Genomic DNA, 16090 nt, shown 5'->3' with positions numbered 1-16090 from the left:
CAGTAAAAATCTGCAACATTTTGTTTCATTTCTGATTACATTAACCGTTTAGTAGATATAAATTCAGTCTGATACCGACCCGTAAGAACGTAAGCTTCATATTATTATCGGATTATTAAAAGAAACAGAAATTCAAGATAATAAAAAATTCAAAATAAAATACAAAATGTTTAAGAGAAATTATTGATTTTAAAAGTTAAAAACCGTACAATGTGAAAACGTTATAGTAAAAATCATTTTTGGCGGTTTCAGGGATATTTTTTTCAAAAATTTAAATAAAATTTAAGTTTTTATCAAAAATGCGAGATAAAAAAAGAGTTAATAATAAAGTATTACAATAATTTAAAAAAGATATTATGTAGCATTCCAGTTGAATCAAAAGAAAAGATTAACTAATACATGGAAGAACAAAAGATTTTGTTTGATATTTTTGACTCAATTTAGAACTTTCCCAAAAAAATTTTGAAAAAAAAGTGCTTATTAGTTTCAATCTGCGCGTTCGTCCGTCCGTGAATATGTTTGCAAAACTTCTAAACCTTTGAAAATAGAAAGTTAATTTTAATATAATAAATTTTCGAAGGGCGGAGCCCCTCTGAAAGTTATAGACTTCAAAACCACAAAAATGATATTTTTTAACTACCTATTGTAGCGAAATCATAGGCATTTTCCGAATTTCGGAAACGCAGAAAAGTAGTGTTTGGTTTCTTCAACCACTAGCCATTTATTAGAAATTTTTTTTCACCTTCACCCCTTCTCAAGGTATGGTCCCTAAAAATTTGTAAAATTTGAATTTTTGGTAACTCACGTTTCCGAAACTGTAAGCTTTTTTAAATATCTATAATTGCACAAATCTAACAGTATATGCCTTGCCATCAAAAAATGTAATTATTTTCATTTGTTTTAAAATGTATAATTTATTTTAAAATGTAAACCCTTCAATTCGATTATTATGTTTCATTTTTTTTGCCTCATTCTAAATGTATGCAATCTTTGAAATATTTTTCTTTATGAATGAAAGTGATTTTAATAATGTAGTACATAGACGGTTTTTAAAAGCAATATTTTCACTTGTTGAAGGGAAATGTACTACATTGCAAACCATTGATATGATCCCACTTACTAAATTATAAATAAAATGGAAACATAAGATCGTTTTTCATATTCTTGAAACATGGTTGGTCTGAAAAATAGAGATTGATGTTCTCAAGATTAATTACTAATGCTTTATATTTTTTTATTTCTTTAAAATATTATTAAAATGCTTTTTCGTTCTCAGAATATTCCTAAATTCCACTGTAGTGTTTGCTCGTATGTTAGTTTGAAAAAAAAAAATAGTTTTGATCTTTTACTAAAAATATATTTTATTGCTATTAAAGTAATAAAGTTGGGTCAAACCAATGGTTTGTATTGTAGCACTTTTCCCTTCAACAACTGAAAATACTGCTTTTAAAAACAGTCTATGTATATCCACCACACTATTAAATTTATTTTCATTCATATACGAAACTCGTTCTACGTAGGATTGCATATGTTCAGGATGAACCATTTATGCAGTCTTTGAAATAAAGCAAAATTTAATATAAAAAGGGGTTAACATAATGCTCGATTTTAAGGGTTAATTGTGTGAGTTAAGAAAAATAATTATATTTTTTAATGTCATGGAATTTACCGTTAACTTTTTGCGTTTATAGAAATTTGAAAAAACTTGCGGTTTCATAAATATAAGGTGTCAAAAATGCAAATTTTACAAATTTCAAGAGGTCATAACTTGAGAGGGGGTGGAGATGGAAAAAAATTTTCTTCTAACGAAATGAACTACTTATTAATGTCTAAAAGCCCCTAAAATTTCAAGCTTCTACAGGCTGGGGTCTAGAAGAAAAACGACATCAAAAATTTGGAAAAAAAGGACTTTAGATAACGGTAAATTTGAACGGCCATTTTGTTTTTCTAAAGTTTAACTATAGTATACCGCGGTAGGGGAAGCAACCCACTGCCTTTCTGCGTTTGCAAAATTTCAAAAATGCTTATGGTTTCATTGCAACAAATAGTTAAAATAGGTCATTTTTAGTGCTTTGGGGGGGTATAACTTCTAGAGGGGGGGAGATAGGTAAAAATTTTGTTCTACAAAAATAAGTTTCTAGTAAAGATCTATGTACGTATTAAATTTCAGCTTTCTATCTTTAAGAATGTAGAAGTTTTGTAAACAGACACACGGACGGACGGACGGACGGACAGAGTGAAACTAATAAGCACTTTTTTTCAAAAAATTTTTGGAAAAGTGCTAAAAAAGCATTTAGAATTTATTTTGTAGTTTTGTAAATTACAAGAAAGAATGTAAACATTTTAATGGAAATTTAGTTAAGTTTACGTTTGAAACAACTTTTCTCGGACCACTTTACTTAATTTATTTTAAATAATGGATTGGACTAGGAGTAGGATTTCGTTGAAATTGTAATTACGTATTTTTAATGGTAATAATTCAATTTGTAATTGTCAAAATGATCCCATAGTTGTAATCAAGAAAGTTGTGTTATTTTTCATTGTTTATTCTTTTCATAATCAAAAGTTTGAATTTATAAATATTTAGAGAAGAGATCCAGGTCTATAAGTAATGTGTTTTAATTTTATTTTCATACCCGCACGAACGCATATTTGAAAGATGTACTAAATTTGCTCTACCATTTACAACACTAAGAAATAATGGTCTGAGGTATAAATGAAAGCATATGTTTTTGATCAGCGTCGAATTCTGAGTCCATAAATTTTCACAAATGATTTGTTATAGTAAATATCAGAATCTATTTAAATTGGTTCTGACCGAGGTATTGGTTCGGGTACTTGCCATACAACTTCCGAATTTATTTGGTTATATCTTAGAAACTATAAAAGCAGTGGTATTGAAATTTTGCGAAAGCAACTGTACTAGTAGGGCCAATATGTTTGATGAAAGTTGTTTGGCTATATCTCAGAAATTATAAAGGCTGTGGTATTGAAATTTCATACAAGCGAATATATTAGAAGTGCCAATGTGTTTGATAAAAGTGGTTGAAATTACTTGGCTCCTACTGGTAACTGACATACAACTCGAAAAGTTATTTGGTTATATATTAAAAACTGTTCAATTTACAGTACAGAAATTTTGAAAAATAAAATACAGTAAAATGGCAGCTATATTCATTTGCAGTTGTTGAGATCTCATCAGTACTTGTGGTAGCTGCCATACAACTTCAATAGTAGTTTGGCCATATTTTAGAAAATATTGATATCACACTACTGAAATTTTGCATAAATTTATATGGTAATACGATAGGTAACTTAGGTTATAGTATGCCCCCAAATCAGCTGTAACATATTTACTCGCACATGGGATAACAATTTTGTACGGATATCACCGAGTTGACACGGACAATTCTGTTTTTTTTCGTTTATATATATGTTATCATACATATGATATGATGTTATATTTTTAAAACATGGAATATTTTGAAATTCTGACTGCGAATTTTCGATTAAATAAAATTATTTTTCTAAATAAATACATACATAAGTACACATATGTTCTATATATATATATAATATATATATGCATATCTACATATATGTACTTATGCAATCAATATATGTATATATGTTTATTTATAAATAGCTAATAATAAAATCATCCATTCTTACAAAATATATCATAAAAAAATAAAATTTGTTTTTAAATTCTACTTCAAAAATTTTTTACTTTGCGTTTTCATTTGTACTACCGGATGCTACAGATTCAGCAATTCAAATTTCTTTCAAAAAATAAAAGTTTTTGATAAAAGTTTATGTTTTATGTTACAAATAAAATATAAATATGTATTACGTACTTATACTTAAAGATCGGCAATTTTTAGTGAAAATTAATTTAAAATAGTCTTATTGTGTTTGCAATTTGCTGTTAATTGTTTTAAAGAATACATATCCGCAAAAAAATATTCAATTGAGTTTATTGTGAGAATGTTAATTATTTTTTACTGAAAATGGAAATTATGCACAAATTTATGAAATATAATTTTATAAATGTGAATAAATATCTTACGTACTTTGATTTTAAAGTATCAATGAGAAGTTTAAAAATGAATCTAACTAACGTACATTGTAGTGGTTTTAAATTAAAATTAATATAAAACAATATAAAACAATATAATTACATAATCATTTATTGCAAACATTTACTAAGTACAGCGTTTCGTAGTAGATTTTCTTAGCTGTGAAAAAATCAATATTTTAATAATAAATAATTCTTATTTATAATAGTTATCTAATAAGAACTTTGCCAAAATGAGAATGAAAATTATAGGTGTGGAATTAGCCACAGGTCCATATATTTACCGACCGTGTTGTGTATACAATAGGTAGGTTATGTGATGGTAACAAATTTTGCATATCGAGTTTTCGGTGAGAATGCACGTCTCCATAGTAGGGAAGTGTAAATAAACTATTTTTAACAACCTGTCGGTCTGTCTGTTTGTGATTTTGATGAAATTTTATATGCAAGTTTGACCATGGCACGGATTGATCAACTTTTGGCATATATCAGGCCTCGGGAACTGCACTTCTTAGCGGGCCGTGTTACACATTTGACCATTTTGAAGAAAATATTCAACCGATTTACTTGAAATTTCATATATAAGCTTTGCTCGACCGTCCGCGAAAATTCCTTAGTTTTGGAAGAAATCAGGCATCAGCAACTGGAAGTTTTCTACAGGCCAAATATACATTTTTGCGTATATAAAGAGAAATAAACAACCGATTTCATTGAAATTTAATATTTAAATTCTTCGTATTAAAAGAATGAACATATAAATATTTTGGAAAGACCAGGGCTCGAAAACTGATCTGCGGGCCGATTTTACATTTTTCACCCTATCTACGGAACGAATCGATGGAATTTCTTGAAATTTGATATTTGAGTTCTGGTTGTTACCGAAACTAACTGGGGAGCAGCTAACTAATGACCTAAAAATTGGAAAGAAGTATATAACAGACATTTTTATAATATTCTGTAACACTTTCACTTAACTAGGCAATGCACATTGCGGTCGGTTATGTGTTGACCACATCAGATTTTTTTGAAATATGTTTCGATAATTTAAACTCTAATTGTCTGTGTGTCCATTATCTTACAAAATTGTTTTACCGTTTAAGAAAAGTTCTAAGTGGTTCAATATAAGTGACAATCTAACTGGTACAATATTTTTTAGAAACAAAAATTTTCAGATCTCGATCAAAGCCATTTTCGACAAACTATTGTGTCCACACCAAAATCAATTCAAAAATGTCGTGATCACAGAAACATGTACATTTACATTTCCTATTATAAAAAATTATGAATAAATGAAAGGCTTAATTGATTAATTTGACAATCCTTGAAACAGCTATATAAAGATAGTTTTTACTAATTTTTGAAGCAATTTTTGGTTAAAAGTAAAAAATCAGAATGTTCCCAAATTTTAGATATTTCTACATATGTACGTATTGATAAATGTTTCATTTTACTATACTAAAACAAATATTTTACCCTAAATCAATGCTTAAGACCTTAGAAACTTTATGGAATTTATATGCAAAAGAAAATTTACCAAATTCAGTCTCCTATTAACAAACTGGAAATTCAATGCTTACGCCAGTTATTTTAAAACTATATTTATTTTCAGTTCCCCTACATTCCTTGGAAAATGTTCCTATTAATTTCCTGGGAAATGATTTTTTATTTATTTTGTACTTAGCGTATTTAAAAGACTCTAGACTTGAATTATTAATATCCAAGCTATAGACTTGAATTATTAATATCCAACTTCGCAGAACTTGGATTTCGCTTTGAAAATTTTTGTTTCTTTTCCCTCCTTTTTTATAAAATAGAAAATTACATTAATAAAGTTAAACTAATCGTTTATAAAGTAGCAGTTTTACTTCAACAAGTGAAAATACAATCTAGCTATTAACATTCGAACTAAAACGAGAAAAAGTAAAGTTGACCGTGTCAACTTTGTGATGGCCGTACAAATTTGTTATCCTATGCGCGAATATATATGTCATAACTGACTTCAGCTATGACTTAATTTATGCAAAATTCCATTGTGTGCCTGTGTTTTCAATACTTCCTAAGATACGGTCAAACCACTACTGAAGTTATATGGCAGCCACCAGATAAAGCCAAGCTCATCTTTTATAGTTTCTGAGATATAGCCAAATAACTTTTGAAGTTGTATGGCAGCTACCAGGAGAAACCAAGCAATTTCGGCGACTTAGATCAAACACATTGGCCCTACTAATATATTTATTCGAACCATCATATCCAATTTAAATAGGGCTCTGACTATTACTATAATAAATCATTTGTGAAAATTTGGTAAACTTAGCTCAATTAGTTTTTGAGTTATCGTTGGAACGGACGGACAGACGGACGGGCAAATCAGCGTCGACTCAGAATTCGACGTTGATCAAAAACATTCACTTGAGTTTATATCTCAGACCACTATTTCTTAGCGTTACAAACGGTAAGGCAAATTTAGTATACCCTTCGAATACACGTTCGTACGGGTATAAAAAACCTAACTTTTGCTTTTTTAAGTTAATTTTATTCATATGCCCTTAACATAATATTCGATTTTAAGGGCTAGAGAGTGAGAGATAGCTAAAAATTTTCTTGTACGGAAATTAGTTTCTAGTAAAGATCTATGTACATATGTAATTTCAGCTTTCTATCTTCAAGGGTGTAAAACTTTTGAAAACATGTCCACGGACGGACGTACAGAGTAAAAATAATAAGCACTTTTTTTCAAAAAATTTTTTGTGCCTTAAATTTTTTTGTCTGCCATTTAAATTTTATACGACACTTTTCCATATCTTTATCACATTAGCTCCAATGTGCTTGCATATATTACTTTTTTGCTTTTTTTTTCTATTGATTGGAAATATTATGATCACGAGAAATATGAGCCAAATAAATTTGTCTTTAAAAAATGATCCAATAAATATGTTGCAATTGATATAATGGGAAAATTAAAATTCTTTAACTATGAGTAACAATATTTTTAGCTAAAGATCAATAATTTATTCGTTGGTTAACTATTTTCTCACTAAGGGTTAATATCAACGCAGTGATCAGAATTCGTATTAATGTCATCTTCCAAATTCAAAGAAATTGCCAGAATCCTTTTAAAGTTAATAAGATCCGGGACTTTGTTGGCATCAGTAGACCAAAAGTCAAACTGCTAGTAGAATGATAGGAACATCCCAACCCTCGAACAGTTTTCTCTAGTTGAGGTCAATCTAGAGATGGACAATATATCGAACCAACATTGAAGTTCTTCTTGATAGGCTTAATTTTAACCATAACAAACTGAACCCTTTCCGTCTCTATTGGATATTGCATTGTATTTTATCGTTTTCTTAATGAAAATGGCGCTTCCTCCTATTGCATGATTACCAAGGTGTGTTGCCCTATAGCCCCTATAATCCAGTACATCCAAATTCTTCCCCAAGTGTCTTTCAGACAACAGACATACATCGATATTTTTAGCTCCAAGAAAAACCTCCAATTCGTGCTTTTTACTTAGAACGCCATTTGCCTTCCAAGTACCAATTCGCATTTTATTTTCTGACATTTTTAGAAATCGCTTCAGGATTGCTAGATATACGCTAGTATTCTTTTTAGATTTTGTCCCTTCATTGTGACCATTGTCTCATTTGCATTATGCTACTGTCAATTTCTTTAGTTTTCGTATCTTGCTTAGGTCTTTAATCTATATCATCTTCTAAAATTTCTAAATCTATTTGTTAGTACATAACACAATTTTTTATCATTCTTCTTTTTTATAATTCCTTAGCCATTAAACAGCTTCGGTAACTGGCAGCTTGTGCTTTGTTGCACTTTTTACACTGAGTCTGAAAGTTTTTGTTTTTACAACATTCAGCTGTTATATGATTACCAGCACATTTAACATATTTATATATTTATATATTAACATATTTATATATTTTATATATGTCTTTATAATCGAAGGGAAATATGAAAAGGGGTAATTTTTTAATAGTCTTCGCGTCATTTTCTTTTAATTTTTAATTTTATTTATGACATCTATGATATTAAGTGTGAACTTATCCTCTTTGGAGGATAATTTTAAATATTTGGAAAGATATTAAAGTTAGATTCAAGAAACTTGGTAGTCGTTTGTCCAATTTCAGGTCAGATACATTTCCCAAGTTTTGGTGGAATAACTTGGCCAGTTCGAGTAGCTGCCATAAAACTTCCAAAGAAAATTTTAAATATTTGGAAAAATATTGAGGCTAGATTCATGAAACTCGCTTCAAAAACAACAAAATGTTTCAAAAACGAATTTTTAAACTCATATTGTCAAAGATATTATTCAGTCGCTTTACTGACTAAAACGTTTTTACTTCTTTTTAATTCGAAGGAAGCTATTTAATTTCTGTTTTAGCTGGGGTAAATTTTGTTAAAATTTATAGATAATAGATTGACAAATGTATGTATATACATATAGCAAATAATATACTTTGACAATTTCAAGCTTTGTAATAAGTAATTATACAAATATTTTATAGAAGATAAAATTGTATAGAACATAATAATTGTCTTTTTGTTTTATTATAAGAAATAAAAAAGTAAAGCTAATTTAATAATTTACCTCAAACTGTTGTAAAATTAATTTAGATTTTTTTCCGATAATATTTCCTAAAAGTAAATAAAATGCAACAGAATTATTTTTTAAATTTGATTTTATTATTTTTATTATTGTTACTAAATTCAAGTGAAATTTTAAATTTAAAAGTTAAATCCAGTAAATATACATATACTTATGTATATACATATGTTCATAATAAAATGATGTTTTTATCTCCATAGAACAAAAAATGAATTGTCACCTTTTTTTATAAATTTTTGAACGGAGCAAAGCTGTGAGTTAAAAAGTTTTCTACACATCAAAACCGGTTTACTGTTAGACATATATATATGTTAGACATATATATTGTATGTATATACAGGATAGTTAAATAATAAGTGGCTTAAGATGCACCGTCATTTAGCGCGAACAGACCGACACACCGACATCACGACGGACCGACAGGTTGCTAAAAATAGTTTACTTAAACTTCCCTACTATGGAAAAGTGTATTTCCATCGAAAACTCGATATGGAAAATTTGTCGCCATCACATCACCTACCTATTGTATACACAATACGATCGGTAAAAATGAAGTGATATATTACTTTTTAGTCTTTTCCAAGCCCTTTCAAAAATTATTTTTTGATGCATTTTTCTTTATTTGGAAGGGAAGTTATATACACATAAACTCTTGGGCAATTAGAAATTTCGTGAAAATTCGTTAAAATCCTTATATCTCTGAAACCGCCGCGATTTGACGTAATGTTCTGAACAAAAATTTTACTCAATTTTATAATATATTTGTACACGCATACATAACGTATGTATATTCTAATCAGTGTTCCCACTTGGTTAAAACAAAATGTATCCAATTTCGAGGAAAAAATGTATCCAAAATGTATCCAACCTCATAAAGCAGAATTTTTATACCAAGCCGTCCTATTGTTGGTTTTTTTATTTATAGTAAATTCTTTAAGAAATCACATACAACTTCTATTATATTTTAAATGTGTAAAAAGTTAAGGTCAGAAAAAACATATGCATATATGTTGTTGAACTATGTGCTAAAGACAATTTACCATTAAAACGGAAAAATGTTAAAAAATATGTACAGCCAATGCATTTTCTATTACAACTAGCTTACTCCAAAATATTTCTGGTACGTTCTTGTCTAAATGTTCTAGATTTGGATACAGGAAGAGACAGCACTCATTTAATAAAGCAGATTTCTTACTTTCTTCTAGTAAACTCGGAAATCTGCTTCGAAATGCCAGCAAATAACACTTTTGAAAGATAAAGCAATTACGCGTTTTAATATTAGCAGCATTTTAACAGTTTTGTAACATTTATTTAGTGTTTAGGGAATAAATGTATCCATATTTCAGCAAAATTTTGAAATGTAGCCAATTTCGGCATTTTAGCAGATTTGAGTATCTTTGTATCCAAGCTAAATTTAAAGCAAAAAATGTATCCAAATGGATACAATTGTATCCAAGTGGGAACGCTGATTCTAATGCACAAATAATTTTTTTATCGCAATATCTTTAATTGTGATTGTATTAGTCTCACTCTGTGAGTAATAGTTGTGATTGAATTATTAGTCTCACTCTGTCCGTCCGTCCGTCCGTCCGTTTGTCCGTGTGTCTGTTTACAAAACTTCTACACCCTTGAAGATAGAAAGTTGAAATTTTGTATGTACATAGATCTTTACTAGAAACTTATTTCCGTTGAACAAAATTTTTACCTATTTCCCCCCCCCCCCCCCCCCCTCTAGAAGTTATACCCCCCAAAAACCCTAAAAATTGCTTTTTTTAACTATTTGTTGCAATGAAACCATAAGCATTTTTGAAATTTTGCAAACGCAGAAAGGCAGCGACTTGCTTCTTCTAGCGCAGTATACTATAGTTAAACTTTAGAAAAACAAAATGGCCGTTCAAATTTACCGTTATCTAAAGTCTTTCTTTTCCAAATTTTTGATTTCGTTTTTCTTCTAGACCCCAGTTTGTAGAAGCTTGAAATTTTAGGAGCTTTTAGACAATAACATTTGACAATAACAATAGTTCATTTTGTTAGAAGAAAATTTTTTTCCATCTCCACCCCCACTCAAGTAATCGCCTCTTGAAATTTGTAAAATTTGAATTTTTGACACCTTATATTTCCGAAACCGCAAGCTTTTTCAAATTTCTAAAAACGCAAAAAGCTAACGTTAAATTAAATGACATTAAAAAATATAATTATTTTTCTTAACTCACACAATTAACTCTTAAAATCAAGCATTATGTTAACCCCACTTTATATTAATTTTTGCTTTATTTCAAAGACTACATAAATCGTTCATTCTAAATATATGCAATCGTAGAAATAGTTTTGTAAATGAATGAAAATAGTTTTAATAGTGTGATAGGTATACATAGACTGTATTTAAAAGCAGTATTTTAACTTGTTGAAGGGAAAAGTGCTACTATACAAACCATTGGTTTAACCCAACTTTTTATTAAATCTCGTTTTCTTCGATGGCTTTCTCATTTCGTTTTAAAGAGAATTCAAATATGTTTCGTACGCTATGTACACATTAACAACGTACATGCACATGTATATAACATACATATGGTCATACATAAGTTGAAGTACTTAAAACAGCTAAAAAAAAATATTTCGTAACTTTATACACTTGAAGAGTAGTAAAAATAGTATTTTCTAACTTCCATTAATTTTGCCAAATTTTATTTAACTTATTCAATTTTAATAAAGTAAACAAACTTAAATGTATTTTGTGTTTAATAAAGTAAATTCGTAATTTAAATTCATTGAACTAAGTATATCAAGAGAAAACATTCAAAATTATGAAATAACAAGAAAAAGTTGAGATGTACATATGTGCAATTTATTATTACAACAGTGAAAAGAGAAAAATGAAGAATGATTTAACTTTAATATATAATGTTATATATTGTTTTTTTTACACATCACATTTGATATTTAAAAGTCTGACGTGGTAAGCACATAACTGACCGTAATATATATGAAATTTCAAGAAAATCGGTTGAATATTTTCTTCAAAATGATCAAAAACGTGAAACAGGCCCGCTAAAAAGTGCAGTTTCCGAGGCCTGATATATCCCAAAAGTTGATCAATCCGTGCCATGGTCGAAATAAACTTACATATAAAATTTCATCAAAATTGGTTCAGCCGAACTTGAGATACACGCGTGCACACACAGACCGACAGACGGACGGACCGACAGGTTGCCAAAAGTAAGTCTGAGTCAGGTGCTGTTTTGTTTATGATGTGAGTAGGTTCTATTACTGTACCACGAGCTCTTTAAATATTGGAGTTGCTCGTATGATTTCTCGGCGAAGTTAAGTGAACTTCAATACCAGTTTTACAAAAGTCCTTTAGATTAAGATTTATTTGGTTTCTATTGGTATTTAAGAATTTATTTGGTTTCCCCAATAAAAAATTTCGCGACCTTAAAGCTTGAACGATTGTTTTGCTATTTCGGCCGGAAAGTTTTGCTACGGAAAAATGTTTTGTAAATTTGTCTATTGTTGTTAAAAATATGTCTTTTCTGAAATAAAAAGTGTCAGCATGGATGATTTGATTTGGTTCAGATGAACTTCCAAAAATTTAGAGTCTATATTGCGTATATTGTTAATGTATTTGTTAACGAAGTCTTTTAATTTGGATATGTAATACTATTCCTTTATTTCATTGAAATTTTCTAAAATTCCGCTATAGTTAGTACTTTAATTTTTAATTTAATCGATTTAATTTTTAATTTATTTCTTGAGCATTTGACTTATTTTATTTTCTTAAAAATGCTAAAGAGTTCTTAATGTTTTTTTGTAATATATTATATTTATTATCCTCAACTTTTGAATGTATAGCTGAAGTGTTAGTTTTAATAAATCTTTTTAATAGATTAATTAAATGGTTTTCGTTTAAGAGATTTTTTCACATATATTTTCTTATGTCTTTTACATTTATTTTCAATTTCTTTTGTTTTATTTTTTATTAAATATATTTGAGTTAAATATTTATTAATTTTATTGTCTACAATTAGAATGGGGTCATCTAGGTTTTCAATGCCGCTATTAATTGTTGCCCTTTCATTTTCTCTATCAAAATTTTTATTATTATTGATTTCCTTAGTATTTATATAATATTTATCGGTATTTAAGCTACTTAAAAGGTCTGCTACTTTGTTATTCTTTCTTTTGACATATTCTACATCGAAATCGATTTCACAAAGTCTAATTTTCCAACGTTGAAGTTTGGAATCAGACTCCCTCAAAGGTTGCAACCAAAACAAAGGTTTGTGGTATGTTCGTACAGAAATTTTGAAACCATAAATAGGCACATATATGGATGAAAATATTTTGTTGACCAGATTATCGCCAACAACTATTTTTGAATTGTACTATATTTATTAATTACTGCAATTGTACCATATATTATCTCATTTTCAAGATTCTATTGATATCTGAGGGAACTTTAATAGACGACAAAAAGATGAATACTTTAACCACCGCGATTGCGTAATGTATATATATGAATATTTCTTTATTAAATTATAGCTTTTGTTGCTCCTCAAAATTTTTCTTTGCCACTAGACGTATGGTTGTAGTGCCTCCGCAGATTTTTTTTATCCAAAAGGAAACTATACTTCTCTTAATTTCATCTCATATTCGTTGTCATTATGAATTATTAGTTTTTATGTCATTATACATTACTTTGAATAGTGGTTACTTTGAATATTTGCTGGGCACTATTTAAAGAATTTGAATGTCGTTATTTCTTTTGACCAAAACTTGTGTCTGATATTTCCCTAATAATGAACTGTTTTTGGTTGAACTTGTAAATATATATATATATACATATATATATATATAATTTTTTTAATTTGAATAATAAATAAAAACTTCTAAGTGTATTCAATTTGATTTTCAAAATTTTTAAAAATTAGTTTTGATAAAATCTAGTTATTTCAAAAAAAAAAAACTTTTTTTATCAGAAGAGATTTATAAGAAAATTGTTGGTGTAAAATTAAACACAAAACATTAAAAATTGTTTTATATCCCAGAAAAAGATAACATTAAATATGTATGAACATACATTAATACACAGGTATTTAATGTCAATTTAGAATTAAGATTTTACTTTTAATATTACAAAAATTTAAGATTTAATTTATATTATATTACCAAAACTAATTATCATTATTCGACTATACACATCGCACATTAAAATGCGTGAGGTGGTGGATTTCCTATTCATAATGTCATTATGCTGACATTTTAATGGACGCATATTTGAAAATTGTCACATTTTTATACTCTTGAAGTTTATAACCACTTAAAAGAGTCATTTCTGTTATGGACGTGAATATATATCCTTGCTCAGTCTAGAATTCTGCGTTGATTCTTTATTCATTACTCAAAAACGAATAATGCAATCGACACCAAACTTTCACAAGTTGTTTTTGTTTTTCTGTCAAGGACGGTTGCTATTGTAATTTGACCAATTGGGACCGCTAAGTGGGGAAATAATTTTATTTATTATTTAAAATTTAATTTCAATTTAAATTTAGTGAATAATTATATTCATTATTTGTATTATTAACTAAAATGAAGATTTATAATTCATATTTATTAAATTTTTCCTCTTGTTCGTAATATTTAGTATAAAATAAAGGCGCTTTTGAAAGAATAATATTAAAGCTTATTTTAAAAAAAATTGCTCAACGAATTTTTAAGATTTGGTAATTTTTTAAAATTCTTATTGCATGCATACGTATTTAAATAAAATATCATATTACTTATATTTGATTACATTTATATAAACAGAAATACCCCGAAGATGTAGCGTCGAAGGTCACATTTCTATAAGAAGCAGTAGTTTACGAGAAAAGGAAAACGTAAATGCTATATCTACGTTTATTTTTCTAAAGAACGGATACAAGCATTAGGAAAAATGAATTGTATACTAATCAATAAAAAAGATTAATTAATTACCTGCTACGTTGAGATTTGAATAATAATTTAAATAAACTCCAAAGTCTTTAATAAAAGAAAATTTAAAAATTTTGTGTAATTTAGATGAATACATATGTAATGAAATATGTTTTGCTATCAAATATTACTAGCTTTAAGAAAAATGGATTCAAAATTTTATTTCGTTTTTATATATGTTATTTAATAATAAAAAAATCTGATGTGGTCAGCACATAACCGACCGCATTGTGTATTGTCTAGTTAAGTGAAAGTGTTACGGAATGTTATAAAAATGTCTGTTAAATACTTCATTCCAATTTTTAAGACATTTGTAAGCTTATAGTTAATATACCTAGAAAAATGTAGATTTGGCTCTTAGTAGAGTTTCGCTTTGTGCTACCCGAATTTCCTGAAATTCTCGAAAGTTATTTTTGGTAACAACCAGAACTCAAATATCAAATTTCAAGAAATTCCATGAATTTGTTTCGTAAATATGGTGAAAAATGTAAAATCGGTCCGCAAATCAGTTTTCGAGCTCTGATCTTTCTAAAAAATTTATACGTTCATTGTTTTAATACGAGGAATTCAAATATTGAATTTCAATGAAATCGGTTGATTATATCTCTTTATATACACAAAAATGCATATTTGGCCTGTAGTAAATGCCCAGTTGCTGATGCCTGATTTCTTCCAAAAGTTAGAAATTTTCGCGTACGGTTGAGCAAAGCTTATATATGAAATTTCAAGTAAATCGGTTGAATATTTTCTTCAAAATGTTCAAAAAAGTAAAGCAGGCCCGCTAAAAAGTGCAGTTCCCGAGGCCTGATATATCCCAAAAGAGCTAAAAAAAAATCTATTCTGAACCTCATGCAATTTGCAGTCCATCGCTACTGAGACTAATTGCTCAAATGAAAAATCTTGCACTAATTGCATCAAACTTTCTATGCAATCAGCTGCCGGATCTTCCCTTGACTCTTCGCCTCGATGTTCGAACCTACTTTTTTCAAAACTCCCAGTGACCACCACAGTGAGTAGCCTTAAGTTGTTATAAAATAGTAAATTCAAGTGCTGTAATGTAACCTTACCTAATATCACTCCAAATAACTTAAAATACAAGCCAAAATATAAGTCTTTTAAAGTCTTTTAAATATTTATACTCTGTGATATTATTGACTGTAATTTTACGGAAACTTAGTAGTCCCCCTCCATTAATAATCCTGAATTATTTAACTTTTAATTTCCTGTTTCTAGAAAGGAGCGACATGAGCTTCTCTTGCAGAGATACCCACCAAAAGGAGATGGATTATTAATCGTTGTTATCAGCTAATAGTATTGACATTCAAGACTCCGAAGATCTTGAAATCATTGCAGTTAAAATTAAGCTGAATTGTAACACGCTTTTCTCAGTCAATTGCTATTTACCGTCTAACTCAAGT

General features: G+C 28.6%; 1 protein-coding gene across 11 annotated transcripts in view; it reads left to right on the top strand.

The window, feature by feature from the left end:
• The window catches only part of LOC129614940 (rab11 family-interacting protein 4B), a 116888-nt gene that overhangs the window by 27120 nt on the left and 73678 nt on the right, over nt 1-16090 (top strand). For 4 of the 11 annotated variants that reach the window (XR_008697420.1, XM_055529915.1, XM_055529914.1 and 1 more), the window contains exon 1: nt 4092-4128. The exons of 1 other annotated variant lie outside the window; for it this stretch is intronic. Coding sequence is in view for 7 of the 10 variants with exons in the window: in XM_055529915.1 (XP_055385890.1) it covers nt 4092-4128 (37 nt within the window). In the remaining 3 variants the exon portion in view is untranslated. 6 more of the 11 variants (XM_055529920.1, XM_055529918.1, XM_055529925.1 and 3 more) reach the window with 6 other exon arrangements.

The sequence above is a fragment of the Condylostylus longicornis genome, unplaced genomic scaffold (genome assembly GCF_029603195.1).
Source record: "Condylostylus longicornis isolate FDR11 unplaced genomic scaffold, ASM2960319v2 ptg000130l, whole genome shotgun sequence".
Lineage (NCBI taxonomy): Eukaryota > Metazoa > Arthropoda > Insecta > Diptera > Dolichopodidae > Condylostylus > Condylostylus longicornis.
The sequence above is the reverse complement of the archived record's forward strand: the minus strand, read 5'-3'. Positions and strand labels throughout refer to the sequence as shown.